Genomic DNA, 26,129 nt, shown 5'->3' on the forward strand with positions numbered 1-26,129 from the left:
TAAGTCTCTGTGTAGTAATTTGGAAGCATCTCCCAGGACAGGAAAACTCCACCTACAACATACAGAATGAAAGAAAGGTAAAAAGCCCCGAGGCAAAATGTAGATGAATAGAAACAGGTTAAGTTGTAAGAGCTAGTGGGACAAGCCTAAGCTAAGGCGAAGCATTCATAATTAATGTCTCTGTTTCTTTTTGGGGGAGCTGGTTGGGGACCCAAAGAAAAATTACAACTACAGGCCATTGGACTCAGTAGGTTATTAAAAAAAAAATTAAAAAAAAAATGAGGGCTTGAAGGTGTGAAGAGGACGTGTTGTGGGAGGTGGGACCCAGGTGGAATGGGAGGGGCTGTTGATGGTGGATGTGACCAGGGCACATTACTGTATACAGGTATGAAGTTGTAGAATATTCTAAAAAACTTGAAAAAGATCATCTTCATCTATATGAGTTTGAGGTTAGCCTGAAATACAGGTGACCTTATCTGAAAAACCCAAAATGCTTAAAAGCCTTTTTTTAAATGCTCCAGGGCTTCGTCGATGTGAAGAACTGAGTTGGACAGCAGGACAGAATCCTCTCAAAATTCATACAGCTGATGCCGAGGAAAGGCTGAGTGAACGAAAAATAAAAGTGTGAACCGGACATGGTGGCTCCCAGCACTCGGGAGGCAGAGGTAGGGGGATCTCTGAGTTCGAGGCCAGCCTGGTCTGCAGAGTGAGTTCCAGGATAGCCAGGGCTACAGGGAATCCATGTCTCGAGAAAAAAAGAAAGAAAGGAAGGGGAGAGAAAGGGAGGAAAAGAAAAGGAAGGAAGGAAGGAAGGAAGGAAGGAAGGAAGGAAGGAAGGAAAGAAGGAAAGAAGGAGAGAGAGAGAACAAGAGACGCCTAGTCATCGGAAAACCACGTGGTCTATCTAGCTGGGGCTTCCGGTGACCCAACCCTACTTTGAAGCTCCACCCCGTGCTTTCCCCCCCCCCCCCCCCCCGTGCGCCCGCGGCGGCGGGGTATTTTGGCCCTCGGAGGGACCCGTAGCCGCCGTCTCTGCCGGCGTCCGTAACCGGGAAACCCGGCGTCCGGCGCTGCAGGTTGTGGTCCGCGATGTCTGGTGAGGAAGCCCGGCACAGGGCAGAGTCCTCCGAGGCCCGTGCGGCCGCGGTCAGCGACATCCAGGAGCTGATGCGACGCAAGGAGGAGATCGAGGCGCAGATTAAAGCTAATTACGACGTCCTGGAGAGCGTGAGTGTGGCCGGGGCTCCGGGCGGAGCGGACCCGGGAGGCCTGCGGATGCGAGGCCCACGGGTTCCTGCCAAGCACTAACTAAGCGCTTCCCATTCGCTACAACCCCTTGACGTGGGACTTATCTTCATTTTCTGAAGCCTTAACTTTGTGGTTTTTTGTTTTTTTTTTTTAAATGCAGCCCAAGCTGGCCTCGAACTCGGGATCTTGCTTCAGCTTTCCAAGTGCAGGAATGACAGGCCTGAAGCGTTAGTTAAGCTGCCTTGGTCACAAAGATAGACTATTTGCTGAGGCATAGTGGTCATCACCACGGTCACCCTCTGTTGGTAACGTTACCGGGTTTGGCGTCCCTTGCCACCCCGCTTTTCATTAGGACTTAATAAACGTCATCGGTGAGAATTAAAATGTAGGTTGTAGGCAGGAGAGGCGCCCTCACTTGTAATCCCGGCACTTGGAAGGTGGAGGCAGGAACATCTGGAGTTCAGGATTATTCTTGGCTACATAGTTAGCTTGAGGCCAGCCTGGGCTATATTGGACTCTGTCTAAAAATAAAATAAAGTAAAATGCAGATTCTCATTGGGGTGGGGAACAGACACTGCATTTCAAGAAAACTCCCAGCTGCGCTGCTAAAGACTGTTTTAAGTGACAGGTAAAGGACATTATCCTTACTGGGGGGGAAACTGAGGCCCAGAGTGGAGCAAATGCTTGCCAAATTAAGAAGTGGCATTGGTGGGTCAGATTCTGTCATCTGTCTGCCTCCAAAGCAGACTTTTTTTTTTTAAACCGCCAAGTCTGTTGTTGGTTGTTTTTACTCTTTTTTTTGGGGGGGGGGCGCCACCCATCTCCCAAATAAATCACATACGGAGGCTTATTCTTAATTATAAATGCCCAGCCTTAGCTTGGCTTGTTTCTTGTCAACTTTTCTTAAATTATCCCATCTACCTTTTGCCTCTGGGCTTTTCCCATTCTCTTACTTCTGTAAATCTTACTCTGTGGCTTGCTGTGTAGCTGGCCCCTGGCGCCCTCCTCCTTCTCTTGCTCTGTCTTCCTCCTACCAGATTTCTATTTATTCTCTGCCTGCCAGCCCTGCCGATCCTCTCTCCTGCCTTGCTATTGGCTGTTCAGTTCTTTATTAGACCATCAGGTGTTTTAGACAGGCACAGTAACACAGCTTCACAGAGTTAAACAAATGCAACATAAAAGAACGCAGCACATCTTTGCATCATTAAACAAGTATTCCACAGCATAAAGAAATATAAACACATCTTAAACTAGTATTCCATGACAGTGTCACATACCAGGTACCATTTTACCAGGTGCTGACCAGATGCCTAAGGTGCTGGCTTGTATGTGTGCTGTGTCAGGAAACTGTCACAGCTGCCCTGTCAAGCTGGTGTGCGCCCCTGAAGCTGAAAGAGGCCAAGGCAGGGGCTGGAGAGACAGCTCGGTGGTTAAGAGCACTGGCTGTACAATCAGGAGGACTGGAGTTCGGATCCAGCACCTACTGAATAACAATCCACATGAACCACAGACACTTGTAACTCCATATCCTTGTGGATACATTTAAACAGACACATTAACAAACACAAATCTCTTTTTAAAAACGTGTGTGTGTGTGTGTGTGTGTGTATGAATAAATGAAAGGAGAATTCACTTGCTTAAAGTCACAAGTGGGGTTCAGACCTCAGGGTTGGTCAAGTCGAAGTAAACATCTCGTGTATTATTATTCTTTTGGTATTGGCCTCCTGTTTACCATTTAACCAGGTGTGGTGATGTATACTTGCAATCTCAGCACTTAGGAGGCAGAGGCAGGGAGATTACCCCATGTTCAGGGCCAGTCTGATCGACACAGATGTCTCTTCCAACCATTGTGGGCACTTCATGCACATGGTTTGCATATATCCATGGAGGCAAAACACGTACACAAAATAAGTCTTAAAACTAAACATGCTGAGCAGACATAGCTGTTAGGGAATGGTCATTGACATCATAGTGAGGTGCTACTTTATACTCACTAGGAAGGGTATAATGAAAATGTAGGTAATATCTTAGGGAGAATACAAGGAAATTGGAAACTTCATACAACTGTAAGATGGTGTAACTTAACTGCTGTCCAAAAATGTTCAGCAGTTTCTCAAAAAAAAAAAAAAATGAAACAGTTACATAACCCAGATAATTCATTCCTCCCATGTGATAATTACGATAGCAAATGCATATTCATCCCCAAATTTGTACACATTCTTTAAAATATCCAAGAAGTAGAAACAACACAAATATTCTTCAGGTAACAGATAGAATATAGTCTAACCATACGGTGGGATATTATTTGAAATAATAAAAGGAATAGTGAATTTTATTGGATAATAAAAGGAATAGTGAATTAATCATACTATAATTAGTAGTAGTTCATGCTATAATGTAAATAAGCCTTGAAAACACTGTGATAAGGAAGTTACAACACACCATGTATTGTATGCGTTCTCTCTCTCTTATCTTGCTACAACTTCTGGCTAGCTCCCTGTACTTACTATATAGCCCAGGCTAGCCTTGAACTCTTGGCAATCCTGCTTCAGCCTCCTGAGTGCTGAGATTATAGATGAACACCATTATACCTAGCTTGTTTTTGTTTTTGTTTTTGTTTTTTTTATACACACATCTGGATAAAAATTTAATCTGGCCTTGAACTTCACTCGGTCCTCAAATTTGTGATTTTCCTGTCTTGGCCTGCCAAATGTTAGCATTGTAAGTGTGTGTCAGTGTACCTGGTGTTTCATGGTCATGTATATGAAATGTCCTGTTCTAATATGAGTCTCTAAAGTCTCCCCTGAAGACCTGAATGCTAGAAGTTTCAGGGTGATGGTCTTGGGCCATGGTGGAATCTTTAAGAGATGGAGCTTGTAGGTCATTGGAGGTGTGCCCTTGCTGGGGTAGTTCCTGTTGGTCACTGGAGGTGTGCCCTTGCTGGGGTAGTTACTATAGGTCATTGGAGGAGTGCAGAGGTAGTGGAGCCACAGGCCTTTCCTTTTTTTTTTCTTGCTCCCAGGATCATGATGGAAGTGGCTTCCTCCACCATATGCTTCCATGTGGATGTTCTGTCTCTCCACAAAGCTAAAGACAAAGTCTCCAAAAATACATACATACGTGCACACATACATACATACATACATACATATGTACAAACATACATACATACCTGCATACATACATACATACATACATACGTACAAACATACATACATACCTGCATACATACATACATACAACCAATCTGTCTGTCCAGTTCTGTACTGAAACTTCAAAGCCGTAAACCCAAATAAACCTTTTCTCCATCTGTTGGTCATGACACTCGGACATTTTCTTAGAGTTCCGGAGCACCTCCAGGATCGGTGGCCCTGTACAGTTGTTAATGACTGCCACAGGTTTGCGGAGTGGAAGGAGGATGCAAGTGTTTACTCATGGGTCCTGGGGAGGTTGGTCAGGCGCTCTCTGCATGCCCCCTCCTGTGTCTTTAAGAAAAAAAAGTCTTTCTTTTTTGAGACAAGGTCCTGGGATGCAGTCAGTCTGGTTTTGATTTCCATATGCTCCTGCCTCAACCTCCTGAATGCTGGGATTGTAGAGTGGGCTTTCAAAGGTTTTTTTTCTTAGGGGGTGTTGATGCAAATGTACTAAAACTGATTGTGGTGATGGGTGATTAACTCTTGGACATATTACAAACCACTGAATCGTATACTTTGAGTGGCTCAGTTATCTGTGTATGAATTCTGCTGCATTCCAACTGTTTTAAATGGAGGGTCCCAGATTAGCCTGGAACCTAAGCTTGTTGTCACGACTAGCCCCAAATGGGAGTGTTCTCCTTGACTACTGGAGAACTGAAGAGAACTGGCACAGTCCTCCTGTCTCAGCTTACCTTGAGGTCCTTGACTTGATCCCATCCTTCCTCACAAAGTCACAGTTAGAGGTTCCGGGGAGTAGGAAGTGGACATATCTGGGGGCCACTCTTCAGCCCACCATTCTGACTGTGCCTGGCTCTCTACAAAGTGTTTATTCAAGTCTATGTATTTGTCTTCCAGTAGGTGCGTGTTGTATTCCCACTGTGCGGCCAAGGGCACAGAGGTTTGGAATGTGTCTTAGATTGTTGCCAGCTTGTGTATGGCAGAATTGGGATTGAGATCAAAGTCTAGGCCACTGGGCAGCTCCTGCCCACCCCAGTACCAAACATTCCATTGCTTTCATGCATTGTCCCCTGATTTATGTAGGGAAGCTTCAGAAAAAACTTCAGGTGTGGTGGTATAGGCCTGTAATCCCAGTACTTGGTAGGCTGGAAGCAGGATGATTGCTGTGAGTATGAAGTCAAACTGAGCTGCAGCGTGAGAGTCTGCTTCAGATAAACACTTGCTAAAACAGGCCCTAGAGCAGAGGTACGTTCCATTGACTCAGGAGGCTGAGGCACGAGACTGAGTTAATTCCAGGGAATTGAAAACAGCCTGGATAAACATGGGCTAAAGATAAAGTGTTAAAATGAATGTATTGTTTTGAACAGGGTCTATATTCCCAATGTTCAAATTCAGAACCTGCTAATGGATATCAAATGCAAAAGCTCTCCCCTTTCCCTAATTCCCAGCCACTTAGTCTCTTCCCCTGGAGGCAGCCAGTACCATCCAGTGAGTAATGAAAAGAATCTTGGTAGGCCTCTTACATCTTTTTTTTTTTTTGAAGAGTCAAAACCTGGCCACAGCTGGCTGTCTTTGGAGTTTACTCCCTCCAGCTTCAAGGCTTCACCCAGGTGTCAGCTGGGAGGGAGGGGTTGGAGGGGTCAGGTCAGGGATGGGACTGAGGGGGAACCTCTGAATGCTCTTTGAGTGATGTGTTGCTACTGTAATTAATTGGTTTTGAAGACAAGATCTCATGTATCCCAGGCTGATATTGAACTTACTGTGTAACCAAGGACCTCGAACTTCTGATCCTCCTGCCTCCACATCATTCACCACCACACCTGGCTAATGCCGTGCTGGGGATGGAGTCCAAGGTTTAATGCATGCTAGGCAAGCACTATAGCAACTGAGCTGCATCCTATATCCCTAGTATTAAAGTTTTTTAATGCTGCAGAGAATCAAATTCACGGTCTTGCATATACTAATTAAGTGCTCTACCACCTTTGTGTGCACTAATCTCATGCATTGCTCGCATTATTTTTAAAGACTTCACTTTATTAATGTGTGTACAGTGTGGGGAGGGGGTGTGTTGGTGCCCAGAGTGTGTATGGAGGTCAGAGGACAGCTTTGTGGAATTTGTGTTCCTCGTCTACCTTTATGTGGATCCCAGGAATTGAACTCAGGTCTTTAATCTTGCTGGCAGGCGTCTTTATTCCCTGACCCATCTTTCTGGCCTCATTGTTTTCATTAGTACTCGCTGGGGACAGTAGCTGTAAGGACACAGTTAAAGAGCCTGGTGTGTGCTAAAGAGATCACTGTGTGGTCCTTACTATCACTTTTGCCGTGAGTTAGAAGGACAAGGGTCTAGGGAATTGCATCATGATGTCCTTATCCGTGAAATCTTTTTAACCACGTGTCTTTCTTCCAGCAAAAAGGAATTGGGATGAATGAACCTCTGGTGGACTGCGAGGGCTATCCCCGGGCAGATGTGGACCTGTACCAGGTCCGAACAGCAAGGCACAACATCATCTGTGAGTGACCCTCGCTGGGGTTCTGGCTTAGCCTGCGGTGGGGATGCTGAAGACACAGGGGGATGATTAATGTTGAGCATTACAAAGCTTTTCTGCTTTGACAGAATATTTTGTCACCCCTGTGGGACTGACAGCCAAGGGACTAGAGGAGACTAAAGAGTTCCATGGTGAGGGGTTTCTTTTTCTATTTGAAGTACTTTGCTTGATAGTCGGGTGTGGTGGCACACGCCTTTAATCCCAACACTCCGGAGGCAGAAGCAGGTGGATGGATCTCTGTGAGTTCGAGGCCAGCCTGATCTACAGAGCGAGTTCCAGGACAACCACCTGTAGAGAGACCCTGTCTAAAAAAACAAACAAACCAAAAAACCCAAACAAACTCAAAAATACAAAAACAAACAAAACAAAACACTTACTTTCCAGCTGGGCATGGTGGTGCCCACCTATAATGACCAGGTGTTTGAGCCAGTCTGGGCTGTATAAGGAAGTAAAAAGCAAGGAACGAAAACTTTATTTCATTTTGGGAACTTTACCGAATTAACAGTAGAAGCCTTTACCAGTACCGCTTACCAGCTTACCCATCAAATTCATGAAGTAGAGTCAGGTCTGAGGGTAGTGACCTGACTGTCTCCATTCAAACAGGAAAGCCCTGGACTGGCACTCAGTGGGGACCCTTGAATCGTGCAGTACAAGGGTCAGCAAAAACCAGGCTCTGCCTCTGTCTGTCTTCAGGGCCCACAGGCTGGGTTCCAGTCAGGAGGCAGGTGACAGGAGAAAAGGCCTTGGCACCCTACCCTCAGCTCACGGTGCCAGTGAACATTGTCCTCTCACGGCCCCACTGCCTGCCGGGAAAGCTGGGCAGGCCTGTCCGCTGCAGGCCTGTCACTATCCCAAGTGAGTCTTGTGGGTGTTCATTTGTTCCAATGAAGGAACTAGCAGAGCCTGGAGAGGACAGTAGGTTTGTGCTTCTGCCTGACAAGCTGCAGACTGTGTTATCTCTGACTGTTCTGAGGTGAGAAGTCCAGATGGTCTCACTGACAAAACCAAGGTGTCAGCAGGGGCTGGCTCCTCCTCAGCTGGGGGGAGGGTGTATTCTTTGTCTTTCCTGAGGCCACCTGTGTCTCCTGGCTCCTGGCCATCCGCTGTCTTTAGAAGTAGTGATCCCATCTTTCTAGACTTTGATTCTGTTATCGCCTCTTTTTCCCTGGTCCTCCCGCCTCCCCCTTTAACTTCTTAAGACCCTTTGATGATATCAGGCCTTCCCAGAAAATCCAGGCTCGTCCCTCCTCTCAAGATCCTTAATTACACCTGAGCTGCACAGTCCGCTTTGTTTCATGAGGTCACGTGAGCACCAGCTTCCGGGGTGAGGATGTGAGCATCTTTTACTTGGCACTGGTAGATAACCAGCCCTCCATCCCAGTTACACTGGGCGATTAATCACCCACCATTTGCACCCCAACTTAATGATTTCCATTGAATGCACCCCAATTCTGGCTTCGTCTGCTGAGTGTTTTGGTAATGAGGTCTGCTTCTCAAAAATAGAATGCAGAGTAAGATGTAAGGTCCCTTAAAGCCACAGTGGGATGACAGAGCATCCTCTTTACCCTGCATATCCTGGTCTTAAAAAGTTCCAGCTTTGCAGGGCTGGAGAGATGGCTCAGAGATTAAGAGCACTGGCTGCTCTTCCAGAGGTCCTGAGTTCAATTCCCAGCAACCACATGGTGGCTCACAACCATCTGTAATGAGATCTGGTGCCCTCTTCTGGCTTGCAGGCATACATGCAGACAGAACATTGTATAAATAATAATAAATAAAAATCTTAAAAAAAAAAAAAAGTTCCAGCTTTGCATGAAAACAGCTGAGGAGATGCTGAGAACAGGGAAACCATGCCAAGACAGCCAGGTGTGAGGCCAAGTCTAGGCTTTACTCTAAACCCTTAAGCCCCCAGGGATGTGGCCCACTCACTTCCACAGTATTAGCGGGACCTTGGGGAAGTCTGAGGGATGCTGGTTTTCATTCAAATGATTAACATCATGTTTCAACACCATTCTTTTCCCATTAACTTGAAATGCATCTGTGTGTGTATGTGTGTGTGTGTGTGTGTGTGCGTGCGTGTGTGCGCGCGCTGGGGATGGGACCTAGAGCCTCATGCTTGAGTACTTATTGTATCACTAAGCTACCCGCCAATTCCAGCATAGGTTTTCAGTTAAGCGTAGCCTATTTCTGGACTTTGTATTCTACTCTCTGTGTTAATTTTATATCGTCTGAGTGACTTCATTATGTGTTAATATGGTTGAACAATTCCCCCTTCTTAGCATTCTTTTGAAAAAAGTATTCCCACAAGTTTATTGTATTCTTAAACAGGGACTTTTCTTAAGGAAGGGTCCTGGGCTTACATTGAAATTGGGAAAAGAATGCAGAGAGGTCTCATCTACTTTGTCCCCGGTGTCCTCTAGGAAGCAGCAAGTGTTAGCAGGGTACATTTATGACAGCTAAATTTGGTTTTGGAATAATTGCTGCAGAAGCATTTACCCAGGCGACGCAAACCTTTTGAATTCCGATGTGGAGTTGAAATGTATTAGGAGCCAAGCCATCGCGCCTCTCCCCTCGGCTGTGTGGTGAATGTGGACTGTGCAGACGTTCCTGGAATTCTGGGGCTCCACGTGGGCTTTGCCAGTCGGGTGGCTTTTCTAGTCATAGTGACCACATATGACATTGACTCTGCTTTAACCTTCCTGATGTGGTGTCTGGTTTTTGTTTTTTTCTCACCTCTGACCTCTGCCTCTGTGGGCTGAGTACCCGAGTCCTGTAACGCCCGAGGGCCTCATCTTGGCTCCATAGTGACAGGAATGTCAAACCCCGTGAGAGGACCCAACAGCCCCCAGTCACAAGCTCTGGCACAGTTGGAGAGTCTGTGGCCCATGGGTGCCAGGTGCGGGTTGGCAAATGGAGTGACAGAACCAGGCTGTCTTTGAGACTACGGATGAATTACATGAGTAACGTGGATTGAAACAAGGAGTGGAATCCAGAGAAGTAGGGGAATCATTTTTTAGGTTTAAAAAGGATATTAAATGCCAGCTACATGCAGGACTGGCCTCCAGACAGGACCTGATGGCCTGGCATGGTGGTTCATCGTTTAATTTTAATTTTAATGTTTGTGCATAGGTGTTTTACCTGCATACGGCGTGTGTTCCAGGTGCCCGCAAAGGCCAGAAGAGGGCGTTAGATCCCCTGGGACTAGAGTTACAGAAGGTTGTGAGCATCTGTGTGGGTGCTGGGATTGGACCGGGTCCTTTGGAAGGGCAGCTGGTACTCTTAGCTGCTGGTCCATCTCTCCAGCCCCTCGTTCAACATTATGAGTTCGCTTTTAGCACTGAAAAATTAGAGGCCACCGCCACCCCAAGCCCTCAGTTTTCAGCCTTTCTAGAAAAACCAAAGGTTTGGCAGCACTGGGTTTGTGTGTCAAGCAGGAGCCCGTAGTGGTTGCCCGCCCCGCCCCCCCCCCCCCCCCCCCACTGAGCGTCCCCACACGTGAGTTACAAGGGTCTTGTGGCTTTTTTTTTTTTTTGTACAAGAATTTAAGAGAAGGGGCTGGAGGGATGACTCAGTGGTTAAGAGTACTGGGTGCTCTTGCAGAGGTCCTGAGTTCAATCCCCAGCACCCCCACATGGTGGGTTGCAACCATCTGTAACTGTGGTTGCATGGGATGCGATACCCTCTTCTGATGTGCAAATGTACATACAGACAAAACACCCATAGACATAAAGTACATAAATACATCGTAAAAAAAGAATTTAAGAGGAAAAAGAGTTGTTTTGTTTGTTTATTTGAGGCAGGCTTGTATGTACCTGAGGCTAGCCTTAACCTCAATATTTAGCTGAGCATGGCCTTGAACTTGTGATCCTTCAGCTTCCACCTCCTGAGTTCCTGAGTGCTGGGATTACAGGCATGCCCCACCACGCCTGGGTTATGCAGTGCTGGGGCTCGAACCCCAGGGTCTCATGGGCGCTCACAAACACTCTACCAACAGAGCTACACCCCCAGCCCCCGTGAAATCCTTCCAGCAGCCATTCTGCCTCACTGTTTTTTCTTTGTTTTGTTTCCCTGGAGATGGGGTGTCACGCACCCTACACTGGCCTCCTGATCCTCCTGCCTCTGTCCCCAGGTGTTGGGATTGCAGATGCTGCATCCTGCTCGGCCACCTCACTCCTATATGACGTCTGCAATTGTCCCTGTTTGTACGTGAGGTCATGGCATGGTTGCGGCTGGACGTACCTGATTTCTAGGTCTCAGCAGGGGCTGTGCTGCTTTTGAGGGGCCTTCTTGATGTCCTCGCCTGTTGTGTAGCCACCTTCCTCACTAGACAGCTCGCTCGTGAGGCCGGCCCTGTGTCTGGTTCGTGGGTTTGTCTGTCCCTTGGGCTCTGGCTTTGTGTCTAGTGTCTAATAAGCACTCGGTAAACTCATCTATTGTTACCCTTTTGGTTGCTGTGACAAAGTAGCTGATAAAAACTTAAAAGGAAGAGTTTGTTCTGGTCCCAGTCTGAGGCTGTAGTCCATCCTGGTGGAGAAGGCACCCAGGGATGATGTGCCTGCATCAGAAGGCCGAGCATTGGATGCTGGTCCTCTGTCTGAGCCCCTGTCTCATGGGACGTGCTGTCCACATTCAGGGTGGACTGTCCTCCTTCCTCAGTTAAACTTCTCTGGACATGCCCTTAGAGACACCTCCAGAGGCTTATCTTGGGCAATTCTCAGTCTCATGAAGTTGACAAGGTAGAGCATCACAGTGAGCAAATCCGGGTGTCTCATCTCATCTGCCCCGTATCCTAGCTGTCATCCCTTGCCTCTGACATGCCGTTCTCTTCCCAGGTCTACAGAATGATCACAAGGCAGTGATGAAGCAGGTGGAGGAGGCCCTGCACCAGCTACACGCTCGGGACAAGGAGAAGCAGGCCCGGGACATGGCTGAAGCCCGAGAAGAGGCCATGAGCCGCAGTCTGGGCTCCAACAGCCCAGTCCTTCCCCAGGCCTTCGCCAAAGTGAACAGTATCAGCCCTGGTTCCCCGGCCAGTATTGCGGTAATCCTGCCTGCTCCCCTAAACCCACTCCCAGGAATGCTGTGAGTTAGGTAGCCCTGGGATGTGGATCCTTGCCAGAAGCCAAACCCATTCTCTCATTCTCTGGCTCTGAATTCCTTTATTCCTTTAGCACTTGCTAGCCAGAGCTTGGTGTACATAGGGTCAGTCCACGGGACTCAGGGAGAGACCTGTTGTGGGACACAGTGCAGAAGGTGATACGTCTCAAGAAAGGAGGCACTCTTCTCGGAACCATTTTCCCTGAACACTGAAGAAAAAAAGGATGAGAAGAGCTTGAGATGCATTCTGTCTTTCTGGATAGATTCTGAGCAGACATCTCAGCAGCGTTACTGAGACGGACTTCATGCTCACCACAGGATGCAGAGTAGTCAGAGCTGTGCGTCCAGCACTGCAGCCAGCTTCCGAATATTTCCACAGATCCTAAAAGGAAGCCCTGTGGTCCAGACAAGCCCCTCGGGACTTGGCAACCGCCGGTCTTTGTCTGCACAGATCTGCCTGTTCTGTACATTTCATGGGAAGGCAGCCACGTGATAGATGGTCTCCGTGTTCGCTTTCTTTTGCTCAGTCCTGTTTTCAGGGTTTATTCAGGGCTTAGTCATGTCTGTGGGCTTCAGATAATATCCCATTATATGGTAATGTGTTTTGTGTGTCAGTTAGGGTATGTTTGGATCACTTCTGCGTTGGGGCTATTATATGCTTCTGTGACTGTTCATGTAGAAGTTTGTGTGTGGGCTTGCGTTTACATTGAATACTGCAGCCATCCTCTAGGTTAGTACTGCTCTTCTCCCGATTTGAGCCATGAGGAAAAGCCACACAAACTTGAAGCTACCTGAGCCAGGACACATAGCTCCTGGGAAGCGGAACTGGATTCCAAATCCAGATCCTACAAGTCATCTTATGGCCATTAAACCCTCAAGACTGGGGCCTGGAGGGATGGTTCAGTGGTTACGAACACTGACTGTTCTTCCAGGGGACCCGGGTTCAATTACCAGCACCCACATGGAGGTTCACAACCATCTGTCACTCTAGCTCCAGGGGATCCAATGTCCTCTTCTGGCCTCCATGGGCACCTGGCACACAAGTGGCACACAGACTTACAAGCAGGCAAAACACCCATACTCATTAAATAATAATAATAATAATAATAATAATAATAATAATAATAATAAATAGAACTTAAAAAGTCACAAGACTACTGGGTATGGTGGCATGTCTTCATAATCCCAGCTACTCAGGCAGCTGAGGCAGGACCGCCACAAGTTTGGGCAACTTAGCAGAATCTTATTTGAAATTCAAAGTGAAGAAAGACCGAGGATGTAGCTCTTGGGTAGAGCTCTTGCCAAGGTTGGATTCCTAGTGCTGTAAACAATTTAAAAAGCAAAATTAGTCACAAGACTGCAGACTGTAGTCAGCTCTAGTCTGGTCAGAGCTGGGTCTGCAGCATCGAGCACCTAATGCAGCCAGCCTGTGGCGGGTGTTTGTGAAAGGATGAGTAACTGGATGTCTGTCATCTTGGGATCTGAAGTAAAAGGGCCATGCTGGTTCTGGCCGGCCTCGTGCTGGCGACCGCTGTTGAGGGATTTCTAGGACAGTGCTGTCTTGTCCAGAAAAGTAGGCCTGCATTTGCCCGCTTCTTCTTGCCCTGGAACCCTGCTCAGAAACTCCAGAAGGCAGCTTTTTTCTCTGTCCTCAAAGCTTCTGTTGGGCACACCTGGACACCATTTGCTAGGTCTGCCCTAGAGGGAACCTCCAGGATGAGGTGGTCCACCGACCTTTTTGCTCTGAGTTGGCCATTCTTCCCTTGTAGAAAATGAGCTTTTGACCTTGCCACTGAGTTGTATATTGAGCAGTAAAAATGACCAGAAACGCATTCCACCTCTTCGACGGTTTCTAATTTTCTCCTGTCTTTAGGGCCTGCAAGTGGATGATGAAATTGTGGAGTTCGGCTCTGTGAACACCCAAAACTTCCAGTCGCTGCAGAACGTGGGCAGCGTGGTGCAGCATAGCGAGGGGGTGAGTGAGGGTGCCCTGGCATCTGGGTGCCTCACAAACCACAGAGGCATGTGGCTCACAGTTAGGGGGGTGGGATGGAAATCCAAGAGGAGGGACCCGCAGACTGAGGGCTTCTGGTGGGGATGTTTCCTAGTCTGTAGACGGCACAGCTTGCTTAGGTGATGGACCACTAATTCCATCACCGGGGCTCCACCCTCTAAGTGACACCCCTCTAAAGCCCAGTTTCCTACACCATCACACTGGGGGTTAGGCTTCCGGCATAAGAACTTTCTGGAAGGAAGCAAACATTCAGCCCATAGCACTGGGCATCTGTCTGGGATATTTTGGTCCAGAAGATGTTGGTGGGTTCTTTGCTGCTGACAGTGTAGTTTTTTTTGAGACAGGGTTTCTCTGTGTAGCTTTGTGCCTTTCCTGGAACTCACTCTGTAGTCCAGGCTGGCCTCGAACTCACAGAGATCTGCCTGACTCTGCCTCCTGAGTGCTGGGATTAAAGGCCTGCGCCACCACCGCCCGGCCGCTCTTGTCTTTTGTTGTCTCTTTCCCACCCTGTCTGTCTTTGTGACTGTACATAGTCTTGCTAGCCTGCTTTTCTGTCATTCCAGTGAGGTCTGTGACAGTAGGAAACACAGCTTCACTCACCTCCAGTTCTCAAGTTTTTCTCCTAGCTTTTTTATTATTATTATTATTATTATTATTATTATTATTATTATTATTTTGGTTTTGATTTTGTTTTTTCAAGACAGAGTTTCTCTGTGTCACGCTGGTTGTACTGGATCTCACTCTGTAGACCAGGCTGGCCTCGAACTCAGAGATCCGCCTGCTTCTGCCTCCCGAGTGCTGGGATTAAAGGCATTTACCACCGACACCCATGCCCGGCTACAGATGTGCTTGTAAACATGTCTTGTTAGATTCTGGAAGAGGATGTGTATATGTATGGAAAACAGAACCAAAGCACAAAACAAGGCCAAAGTCTCCAAGTTAACTTCCTGGCCATTTTCTAGCTTGGGACCTTCCAGGAAACCTGTTGCATCTCCTAGCAGAGAGTGCTGTTGGCTGTCTCTAGAGTGTAGTTTCCTAGAGCAAGACCAACACATTCAGCGTTGATCGCTCTATATAGTCACATCACTACCACCACAGTAAACACACAGAGCCGTGGACTCCAAGTGACTCAGTTTCCTTGGTAACTAGTCCTTCACTCCATCACTGATCAGCACTCTGTCAAAAGTTTATATTTTCCAGAATGTTACAGAAGTATAACCATAGTGCGGCTCCCCCCAACCCCCACAAGGTCTCACTACATATCCCTTGTTGGCCTCAAACTTGCCATGTAGTCAGTCAGCCTGCCCTTGAACTCACAGAAATCCTCCTGCCTCTGTCTCCCAAGTGCTGGGATTAAAGGTGTGCACCACCACACCCACCATTATACCCGGCCTCAGGACTGCCTTTTGAGCGTGGCTCCGTGCACTGTCCAGAACAGGTTGGTAGATCTTGGGTGGCGTGTGCGTTCATGTGTGTTACATACTTTATCCGCTTAGGAGTGAGGGACACTTAGGGTGGTCCCGAGTTTGGGTGATGATTGACAGATTGGTTTTAATCTGCATTTTTCTAGATAAATGTCTCAGCTTCTTTTTTTAAGATTTACTTATTATTTTATATGTGTTTTGCCTACATTTATATATGCATACCATAGGCATGCCTGGTACCCACCGAGGTCAGAAGAGGGCATCAGATCTCCTGGTCTCGAAAATTATTAAGGTCCAGCTTTAATAATCTTCTTCCCAGGAGGCCAGAAGTGAAACTCCGAACAGCACAAATTATTTTTGGGAAAAGAGTCTAAGCACCCCGAGATTTTAGTCTGTCTGCTTTATTCCTCAGGGATGAAATCCTTTCTACACAGCTTCAGTTCTGCTCTCATGCCTAGCTCCTTTCTTGCCTGATTTCTCTCTACATTTATCTGCTGCCCCTCTAAGTTCTATCTTGATTCTCTTGTCTTAGTTCTTAGTTCTGCCCCATCTTGGTGTTTGTTACTTGTCTTGGTCTTTGTCATCTTGTTCTTCCCTGTCTGGCTCTTCCTCATCTTCCATCTCATTCTTCTAGTTCTCCATCTAGTTCTCCAGTCAAAACCTCCTCAGCCTCTGAGGTTTACAGTTATATACCCATGTAATAGCAGTGCTCTAGCCAAAGCAAGGTCACCAGGCTTGAATTCCTACAGGGTCATAAAGGCAGACAAGAGTTTTCCTCCGGCAGTGACCATCAGGCTTTCTTTTACAACCCAAAAGGGGGGTGGTAAAGGAGGAGGAGGTCAGCTGAGAGCTAAAATCGGTTAATATATCAGAAAAAGGGAATTTACGTGCTCACACTACATTTCTAGAGGTGGTTACGGAAATGTTAGGAGTCTATAATGTTAGTATAAATAGCACTAAGGCTGTATAAGAAAGGAGGGTCCGAGCTTAATTTGTCTTAATTCAGGAGATTGTTTGGCCTTGGATGCTTGATAGGTATTTCAGATAAATATAATATACAAGAAAATCATTGCAGGAATCAGCTAATATATAATACTATAATATTATAATGTATTATATATTACATATAATAATATATAATATTAATATAATAGCTAATACAAAAGCTAAAATATCACCAACACTTCTTAAACCATGGCTTGAGCTTCGGAAAAGTCCTTGACCTTTCCAAGTAGTATCCTTTGTGGTAGTAGCTGGATTCCATCATATTTTCCTGTGGCTTGCAGCACCCTGGGACTGGAGTTACAAGACAGTTGTGAGCCATCATGTGGGCGCTAAGACTCGAACCCAGGTCCTCTGCAAGAGCAGCCAGTGCTCTTAACTGCTGAGCCAACCATTCTTCCAGCCCCAGGTCTCAGCTTCACTGTTAGGACTATAAATCCTCCTGGAAGCTTTCTTTCAAAAGAATGTTTTGGAGAATCCCAACATGTCAAATGTATAAAAGCCAAGCTGCAGGGATAGTTTGAAGGTCACATGCTTGGTGCCAGCTCCAACCCTCAGAGCCCTGAACCAGTCAGTCTCAGTTCTCTTTGGCTGTGCTGTTAACGTTTTCGTAGTTTCCAGTTTTATGAAGATTACACTCTTTTTTTTTTTTTAAAGATTTATTATGTATGCAGTGTTCTTTCTGCAGGCCAGAAGAGGGCACCAGTTCTCATTCCAGATGGTTGTGAGCCACCATGTGGTTGCTGGGAATTGAACTCAGGACCTTTGGAAGAACAGCCAGTGCTCTTAGCCTCTGAGCCATCTCTCCAGCCCAAGATTACACTCTTGTAGCTCAGACTGTTTCATCAGATCTCCTTCCAGAAGTTCAGTGTTTAGATCAAAAGCATATATTTTCAAAGGAAACGAAACCTTGATTGAAAAAACTTACTGTCTTGGACTAGGGGTGTGTGGCTCAGTGGTAGATCACTTTTCAGACTCCAGGTCCTGGATTTGATCTTCAACACTGTTTTTGGTTTGGTTTGGTTTTTTTGAGGGGGTGTTGTTGTTTTGAGACAAGGTTTCCCTGTGTAGCCCTGACTGTCCTGGAGCTCACTATGTAGACCAGGCTGGCCTCAAATTCATAGAGATCTGCCTGTCTCTGCCTTATGAGTGCTGATATTAAAGGCGTGCGCCACCACCGCCACAACTGTTTGTTTTTTAAGTATAAATATATATACAGGCATCATTTTATTATAAAAACAATGCATGTTTAGTTCAGCCATAGGAATGTTGTAAGTTCTTTGTTACAACATAGATATTGAAAACACGGTTCAAAGTGAAAGAGACCTAGCACAAGGCCACATGATTCCACTCAGTGACACTGTCTAAAAAGCAGTCAGTGAAACACAGAGACAGGGAAGAGTTGGCGGTTGCCGGCCGGGGCTGGAGGGACGAGGATGGGGACTGACTGCTGACGGTCTTGTGGGTGATTCAGACATTCTGCAGTTAGTGGTGCTGGCTCATAACTCTCTGAGTACAGGAAACCCACTGAGCCATGTACTTTATTATATGCAAACTGTGTCTCAGTGATAACTAGAATGCCTGTTTATCTTAGGAACAAAATCCCACAGTGCAGAAATGTTTAAAAATCAAAGCCCTGTGTCTCTTCCTCCCTCAGTCCCTCCCCTGTGTGTGCTCACTTCTGGACTGGGGGCTGGGGTCCAGACACAATGAGAGCTCATTGCGGGGCCGACATTTCATTCAATAATCCTAGGCATGCAATTTCACACCCTGACAAGTGTTACAAAAGGAAGCACAGGAGGCCTGGAGGAAAGCAGTGGGGTCCTGATTTCGTTCGGGGTTGAAGGAGAAGTCTCCTCAGGACTGAGCCTTGGTGTGCATAGAAGTTGATCAAGTGGCGTGGTCACCAGAGGAGAGCCTTCAGGCTGGTTCGAAGGCCGTTGGGGTGGGAGAAGCAAGGCCGCCAGAGGAGGATGGGTGGAGCTCAGAACCAGGAGACTAGAGAAGGGCAGGAGGTGGAGCTGGGAGGTCGTGGAACAGGGAGGTGACCAGGTGTCAGGCCACTCAAGGTCAGCCTTGGAGTGCCTCATAATGATAATCGCCACCTTCTCCTGCGGAGCAGACGGAGCTGCTGTGCCTCCCAAGCTGGGCAGGGTTTGTCTTAGAGATGTCACGGGTGCTAGTTAGCAGATTTGGGGGTCAGTTTCCAGCATCTGGGGTGGTGTCCGAATAGGGTCCTAAATAGTGACCAGGTGGTTAAATACATGAACCTGTGGGGGACAGTCTTACTCAGATCGCTGTCCTTCCTACCGCTGAATTTTGTCTCCCACCACCTTGAAGTTGTACACAACTCCTTCCTTAATACCCGCTTCGGGAGCCTGTCCAGCGAGGAGCCCAGCACCCTATAATTTCACGGTCAGGAAGTGGCTTATCAGCGTTCTGAGAGTTGAGTCCATTTTGAGTGTTAAGGAAGCTGAGGCCAGAGTGACCTTCTTTGCCTTTCAGAAGCCCCTGAATGTGACGGTGATCCGCAGAGGAGAGAAACAGCAGCTCAGACTGACTCCGATGCGCTGGGCAGGAAAAGGACTGCTGGGGTAATGCCTCTGCTTTATTCTGGGCCCGCACAGTGCCCAGGGAGTGTTCTTAGATGAGGCTGCAGGCAAGAGGCAGCGAGTCCTCAGGTCGTCTGAGTCTCTGCTGCGTTCCTTACCTGAGCATCGCCTTAAAGAGAAGGAAAAAGGCTGGTGAAATGGCTCAGCAGGGAAGGGGGGGGGCTTTCTGCCAAACCTGTGACCTGAGTTTGGTCCCCAGGATCCACATGGTAGACGGAGAGAACTGATTCCTACAAGTTGTTCATGGCACACACACTCACAAACTCTCTTCTGTACACAATGAATAAATTGAAAAATGCAGTTGGGAGCTGGAGAGATGGCTCAGCAGTTAAGAGCAGTGGCTGCTCTTCCAGAGGACCCAGCTTCAATTCCCAGCACCCACATGGCAGCTCACAGCTGTCTGTAACTCCAGTTCCAGGGGACCTGACACTCTCACACAGACATACATGCAGGCAAAAACACCAGTGCACATAAAATAAATAAATGATAAAAAAGAAGACAAATACAATTTTTAAAAAAGAAAAGTATTGACGCAAAGCCCCGCTTCACGGCCGGTTTCCCAGGATGGAGCCGTCAGGCTTGAACCCTGTCTCTGTTTCCTTTCACAGCTGCAACATTATTCCTCTCCAGAGATGACTGTCCCCAGGGACCTGCAAGAAAGCTGCCTTCAGCCGGGCCCTGCCCTTGGGCCTGGTAGGGATTTCCTCCTTCTCTTCGGTCTCTGAGGTGTAAGGATCTGGAAGAGAGCGGGCGAAGCCTGAACATCGAGGTGGAGGAAATGCTCTGGCCGCCTGGTTACTCTCTGCATTGAGGCATTATTAAAAACGTGATTTGTGCCTAGCTAAGTTTTGTGCAAATTAGGCCGTAGCCCTATCTGGGAATTCTCTACATTGAGTTGGAATGATTCTAGCAGGTAATGATCTGACTTCATGTTCTTTTTTTTTTTTTTTTTTTTTTTTTTGAGACAGTTTCCCTCTGTAGCTCTGGCTCTCCTGTGTAGCCCAGTCTGGCCTTGAGCTGACAGAGATCCTCCTGCCTCTGCATCCTGAGTGTTGGGATTAGAGGCGTGCACCACCATGCCTGGCTAGACCCTGAGGGATATTTATTATACATATATGATTTTTACTGAAGGTTTTGAGACCTTCATACATGCATACAGTATATTTCTCTCCTCCTTTGTCCCTTCAGTTCCTCCCAGATCTCCCCTCATATCAACTTCCCAGCCTCATGTCCCTTTTTAAAAATAAATAACGTACTGAGTGTAATTCATGATGCCCATATACTTACGGATGTGGGGTCTTCCACTGGATGAGTGTGGTCCACCTACCAGGGTCCTCACCTCGAATAGTCACAGGGACTTGAATGCCCCAGGGTCTCCCGTAGCCCAGCCTCAGATTTGCCATGGAGCGGAGGATGATCTTGAACGTGGGGTCCTTCAGCCTCCAACTTCCAAATGCAATATCACCTGCCTAGGCATTTCCTCTTGTAGGGGGTGGGGTTTGGAGACAGGGTCTCTTTGTGAGTTCAGACTGGCCTTAAACTTGGGATCTTCCTGCCTCAGTCTCCTAAGGGCTGGCATTATGGTGTATGCCACCAAACCTGGCTCTTCGTATGGATTTTCTCTTTTCAAAAAAACCTGGTTTTGTAGTGGTAATTGTGACCATTGTACCATCCCACCTGAATTTCCTGCCATCTTCAAACCAAGCTCAGAAGGAGCTGGAAAGAAAGTTGGGGGGCTGGAGAGATGGCTCAGCGGTTAAGAGCACTGAGTGCGCTTCCAGAGGACCTGGGTTCAGTTCCCAGCAACCACATGATGGCTCACAACCATCTGTAATGAGATCTGGTGCCCTCTTCTAGCCTGCAGGCAGAACACTATATACATAATAAATAAATCTTTAAAAAAAAATTAAAAGAAAGTTGGGCAAAGCAAACCGGTTCCTGGGCTGAAGTCAAGTTGATTCTCGTGCTGGAAACTGAAGCCTGGAGCTTATACTCTGGGCAAGTGTTCACCGTGGGAACTCTGATGTCAGCAGCTGTCAGCAGCTGGCCAGTCTCTGCTTGAAGCAGTACTGCCCTGGGTAGAGAAAGCACTAGAGTTCCGTGCATCCTCCGAAGTTGGCTCTGTGTATCCACCATAGTTCCATGAAGAGATTAGCAAAGGTCAGGAGGCCTCACCAGTTAACCTGCTGGAGAATAGGCTCCCTGTAATAAAAGACCTTGCAGATAGCTCCTGATTGGGCTTTTATAATTGAGTCTTGACCATACCCTGGGATAGGCAGCTTGGGAAGTTAGGAATGCTAGAGGTTTGCCAAGGTGAACATATTTACGGACGCCGCTTCCTTTTATTTTCTGTCTTTTGAGATGGTAAAATTGGTGTGGGTGATTCTTAGTGACTCTGTTTTTCTTCCTTTCTCCATGTGCCCCAGTTACTCCCCCAGTTGGTACCAGTTTCTGTTTTGGATGTCTGGCACACTCCGAGAGGAAGCTCGTGCTCTTGGATTGGATTGCTCAGGATGGAGGCAGACAGCTTTCTCTGAGGGCAGTCAGTATTGGTGTGTGCCTCCTGCCTTGAGTTCTGACACTCAATTTGAAAGCCTCCCCAAACTGCTCCAGCCAGCCAGCCTCATGTATTCCTATCCTGCAGCCAGACTGTGCTGTGTTTACCAGTGTTTAATGTTTGAATTGTAGGCTACAATTCCAAGTAGTTTCCAGCCCCGTGATAAGTCCCACACTATAATAAACACAGCTTGTGCCATTCAGTTCCCTCCTCTTTGAGATCTGCATATGATCACCAGGCTGGGGCATGGTGGTGCACTTGCTGGGAGAGTCGTTCACATTCTGAAGTGGCGGCAGCAGGGTGCTCTGAACCAGGCCCATTGGCCAGTTTCCTGCAGGACAGCCACCTTTGGGCTCTTCGGGGAGTCACATTGGCATGAATGACCCTGAAGGATTTAACCAAGGTGGGTTTGCAGAAACTGATAACCAAGATCATGCACTCCACATAACTCCAGTCCCAGTTAGCTAAACTCTGCATACTGTGCCCTGGTGGAAGGTGGGCATGCATGCGTGCGTGCGTGCGTGCGTGCATGCGTGGGTGTGGGTGTGGGTGTGTACATCTACAGGAAATTGGGTTTAGTGCTGAGAGAATTTTTTTTTTAATTTTATTTTATGTACATTGGTGTTTTGCCATGGGTGTTGGATCCCCTGGAACTGGAATTACAGACAGTTGTAAGTTGACCTGTGGGTGCTGGGAATTGAACCCGGGTCCTCTGGAAGAGCAGTCAGTGCTCTTAACCACTGAGTCATCTCTCCAGCCCCCAGAGCTCTTGTTGCATGGCTTCCTGAAGCGGCATGAACATGAAGGAGCAGTCCACTCAGATGAACCTGGTGAACCAGTGAGCCTTCTGGGGTCACTTAAAGGAGCTTCCGGCTACAGCAGGCAGTGAGGGCCCCACTGCGCTGTGGATGTACAGCTTGCAGGCATCTCCACTCACGACTCTCCTTTACCCCAGTCAAGTCTCATGTAGCCCAGGCTGACTTTGAACTGATCCTTCTGTCTTCATCTCCCTAGTTCCGGGTTCGAAGGTGTGTTACATCACACCTGGCCAGGAGGCTGCGCCATCTTTTTTTAATTAATTAATTAATTAATTTCTTTTGACTGCTTTTATGACCTAGGGAAGAACTTCCTGACATTTTAGGGTTGTCGTTTTGTTTGATTTTCTGAGTTTCCCCAGCATGCCCCCCCCAGTCTCCCCCTCCCCTTCCCGTTTCCTCTACCAGCTAAAATGCCCCAATTTGGAGAAAACAACTGCAAACACTACTTCGTTTCATTTGGGTCTAACTTTGGAAAAGTCAGAACCGCCAGGGTTGGGGGACGCTCTTTCTCCAAGGGTCGCTCAGGAAAGAGTAAGAGGGTGAGCCGTTCCGCCGGCAAGGGGCGCAGGCTGGTCCAGCGGGGCCTGTGACCACCATCCTGCTCCCTCCCTTTCCGGCCTGGCGCTCGTAGCTGTTGCCATAGAGACGGAGCTTGGTTGGCAACCGTCACTAGGGAGCGCGGACAGAAGACGCCCGGCGGCTGGGGAGTCCCGGAGGCAGGACGACCCAAGGCTTTGGAGGAAGGAAGAGGGCGCGCCCCTGTGAGTGCAAAGTGGAGGGTATGGCCCAGGCGGGGGTCCCGCCCGGCAGGGCGAGGTTGTGGGACGTGGAGCACCCCAGAAAGAGCAAGTGGCGGCGCCTGGACCTAGGGGCTGCCCCTGCCCCTGCGTTGCCTGGGCATAGAAGTTGTCCCGGCTAAGCGCTGGCAAAGTAGACATCGGAGATCATAGCAGCGCTTTTTCAAACAGAAGTAAATTCCAACTCTAAGTCACGCCTCTCAGAGCCACAAACTTTTTTTTTTTTTTAAAAGAAAGATTGGGCTGGTCTAGAACTCACAATGATCCTCCTGCCTCAACCTCCTGAATGTAGAGCTACAGGTACAGGTATGAGCCCTCCTAAATTCTTGTTTGTTGTAGGGGAAAATGAGAGAATGTATCAGAGGAATTAATTTAAATTTGTTGTTGTTGTTGTTTTCGTGACAGGGTTTCTCTGTGTAGCTTTGGTGCCTGTCCTGGAACTCACTCTGTGGACCAGGCTGGCCTCGAACTCACTTAGATCCGCCTGCCTCTGCCTCCCGAGTGACCGCCCGGCATTAATTAAAATTTTTTAAAAATTATTTTTATGTGTCTGTGTGTCTGTGTGGTCTGCATGCATGTCTGCACACCACATGTGAAGCGCCTGTGGAGTCCAGAAGAGGGCAACAGATTCCCCTGGAACTCCAGTTACAGATGTGTTGGAACTAGGAATCAAACCTGGGTCCTCTGGAAGAGCAGTCGGTGCTTTTAACCACTGACCCATCTCTCCAGCCCAGAACTAAATTTTTAATTTTATTTATTTGCTTGTTTATTTATTTGTTTGTTTATTGGGGGACACATACTATGTTGTATGTGTTGAGATCACATGACAACCTTTGGAAGTTGGTTTCCTCCTTCTACCATGTGAGTCCTGGGGGTCTACCTCAGGTTGTAAGACTTGGTGTCTCATCTACCCCCCCCCCAGAGCACTTTCTAAACTTTCAAGTTCTTTGCAAAAGCAGAGCTGCTTTTATCTCCATAATACCTCCCGCCACCCCCTTCTGCAAGCTCCGGGCTGTATCTGTACTGAACACTTGACATGTGCTACCCCAGTCTTTAAATCATGCTAGAATTTAGGCTTCTCAATTTTAGTTTTGCCTGTGAGCAAATTTGACCTCGGAAGGAAAATGTGACTTGCTCCTGGTCACAGAACAAGGCTGGTTGGTGGACGTGGGAGTGGAGGGAACCTTTGACTGTAAAGCCCACACTTCAATCACCAGCCCAGCCCGTCACTGACGTCTTTGCTAATGTCTGCCTTATGCATTGCGCTGCCTGTGGGAATATGAATTATTTACAGAGTTAGAAGGCGCTAAGATCATTCCTAGAAAGATGGGAGGCCTGGAAGTCGATATTCTAAAGATTTTTAAGATTTGAGCTAGGCTTTCCCAAGAAGATGGCATCCCTTTCACTCCCACAGGAAGGAGCCGGAGCCGCTTCTGTGCATTTCGAGATGTTAACACATCAGGCAGCTGAAGCAGGAGGCAAGAAGGGTCTGCTGAGTCTGTGTCAAATTTTTTTTTCCTAGAGGAAACTACAGGATGTCAGATACAGAAGAAAATCCCCCAGAGGAAACAGGAGAACGTGTAGACACCGAACAAGAAGAGGAATATAATCCAAGTTCTGAAGAAGAAAATCTGCAGCAGAGTCTAACGGAAGATACAGTGTCATGGGAGGGGCCTCAGGAGGAGGAGGGGCAAATAGAAGAAGGAAAGAGAGGGGCGGAAGAGGAAGTGAGAGGGGAGGAAGAGGAAGTGAGAGGGGAGGAAGAGGAAGTGAGAGAGGAGGAAGAGGAAGTGAGAGGGGAGGAAGAGGAAGTGAGAGGAGAGGAAGAGGAAGTGAGAGGGGAGGAAGAGGAAGTGAGAGGAGAGGAAGAGAGAGGTGGGGAAGAGGAAAAGAGAGCGGAAGAGGAAGAGAGAGGTGAGGAAGAGGAAAAGAGAGGAGAGGAAGAGGAAGAGAGATGGGAGGAAGAGGAGAGAGGTGAAGAAGAAAAAGGTGAGGAAGAGGACAAGGAGAAAGAAGAGGAGGAGCATGAGGGGGAGAGGCAGGAGAGGAAGCAAGAGGAGGAGAAAGAGAAAAAGGGAGGTCCTGGCATAAAACAAGTGGCAAAGAAGTCCAAAAAGCCGCTCAGCTTGGATGACATTATCATCAGCTCTGAGTCCTCCACATCCGCGTCTTCACTGGTGAGTCCAAACTGACTGGTCCACCCGCCCGTTCAGTCGTGTTAGCGGCAGGCTGGAGGTATGGCAGTCGGGCTATGGGGTGCAAAACCCAAGGGAGACACGATCCTGAGGCTGGAGAGATGATGGCTCGGCCAGTTAAGAGCCCTTGCTGTTTTTGCTCAAGGCTTGAGTTGGGTTCCCAGCATCCATGATAAAGTGTCCTATAACTCCAGCTCCAGCGAATCCGATGCCCTCTTCTGGGCTCCTTGAGTCCCTGTATAAAACACACACACACACACACACACACACACACACACACACACACACACACACACTAAAAAGAGAAGAAAACCATATGCTCTGTACAGTAATGATGAGATGCCAAGGAAGTTGTTTAATCCAGTTTGGAGGCTGGTCAATGCAAGCTTCCATGAAGTGTGTACCTGCCTGGGAAAGGGCCAATGGATTAGCTGAAGATGAGACACACTTGTCTTGGGACCAAGTTCCTGTGACACAATAGTGGTATGGATTTCCCACAGCCTGTTCCCCAAGAAAGAACTCAGTGCTGGTCCAAAGGTGGACCCCCCAGTGGTGCTTAGAAGGGCCTGCTGTGTGGTCTTGCTGTGTGATCTTGCTGAAAGGCCAAGAATTAACCTGAACACAGCCATGATTCGTTTCGTTAATACAAAATGTCCCTGGCACAGGACTA

General features: G+C 47.7%; 2 protein-coding genes across 7 annotated transcripts in view; both read left to right on the forward strand.

Moving 5' to 3' along the window:
* Positions 1-1,012: 1,012 nt before the first annotated feature.
* Positions 1,013-24,805, forward strand: Psmd9 (proteasome 26S subunit, non-ATPase 9). 3 transcript variants are annotated; one of them, XR_008222043.1, is made up of 7 exons: positions 1,013-1,227; positions 6,808-6,910; positions 11,776-11,984; positions 13,914-14,015; positions 18,986-19,074; positions 19,701-19,785; positions 24,787-24,805. XR_008222043.1 is itself a non-coding variant. In XM_052755383.1 (6 exons), exons 1-6 carry the CDS (start codon positions 1,090-1,092, stop codon positions 19,726-19,728), a joined length of 669 nt encoding a protein of 222 aa, XP_052611343.1. In that variant the 5' UTR covers positions 1,013-1,089; the 3' UTR covers positions 19,729-19,932. The 3 variants fall into 3 exon arrangements, 1 of the variants encoding a protein (XP_052611343.1); XR_008222042.1 differs by lacking the exon at positions 24,787-24,805 and adding an exon at positions 21,519-21,851; XM_052755383.1 differs by lacking the exon at positions 24,787-24,805 and having other exon boundaries at positions 19,701-19,932.
* The window catches only part of Cfap251 (cilia and flagella associated protein 251), a 99,911-nt gene continuing 93,675 nt past the window's right edge, over positions 19,894-26,129 (forward strand). For 3 of the 4 annotated variants that reach the window (XM_052755379.1, XM_052755381.1, XM_052755382.1), the window contains exons 1-2: positions 21,967-23,228; positions 24,787-25,441. In XM_052755379.1, the coding sequence (XP_052611339.1) occupies positions 24,800-25,441 (642 nt within the window). In that variant the 5' untranslated portion in view covers positions 21,967-23,228; positions 24,787-24,799. Of the gene's footprint in view, positions 20,006-21,966; positions 23,229-24,786; positions 25,442-26,129 lie in introns of those variants that run through there. The other variant, XM_052755380.1, reaches the window with a different exon arrangement.

The sequence above is a fragment of the Peromyscus californicus genome, unplaced genomic scaffold, assembly GCF_007827085.1.
Source record: "Peromyscus californicus insignis strain IS unplaced genomic scaffold, ASM782708v3 Scaffold_2__1_contigs__length_46816999, whole genome shotgun sequence".
NCBI lineage: Eukaryota > Metazoa > Chordata > Mammalia > Rodentia > Cricetidae > Peromyscus > Peromyscus californicus.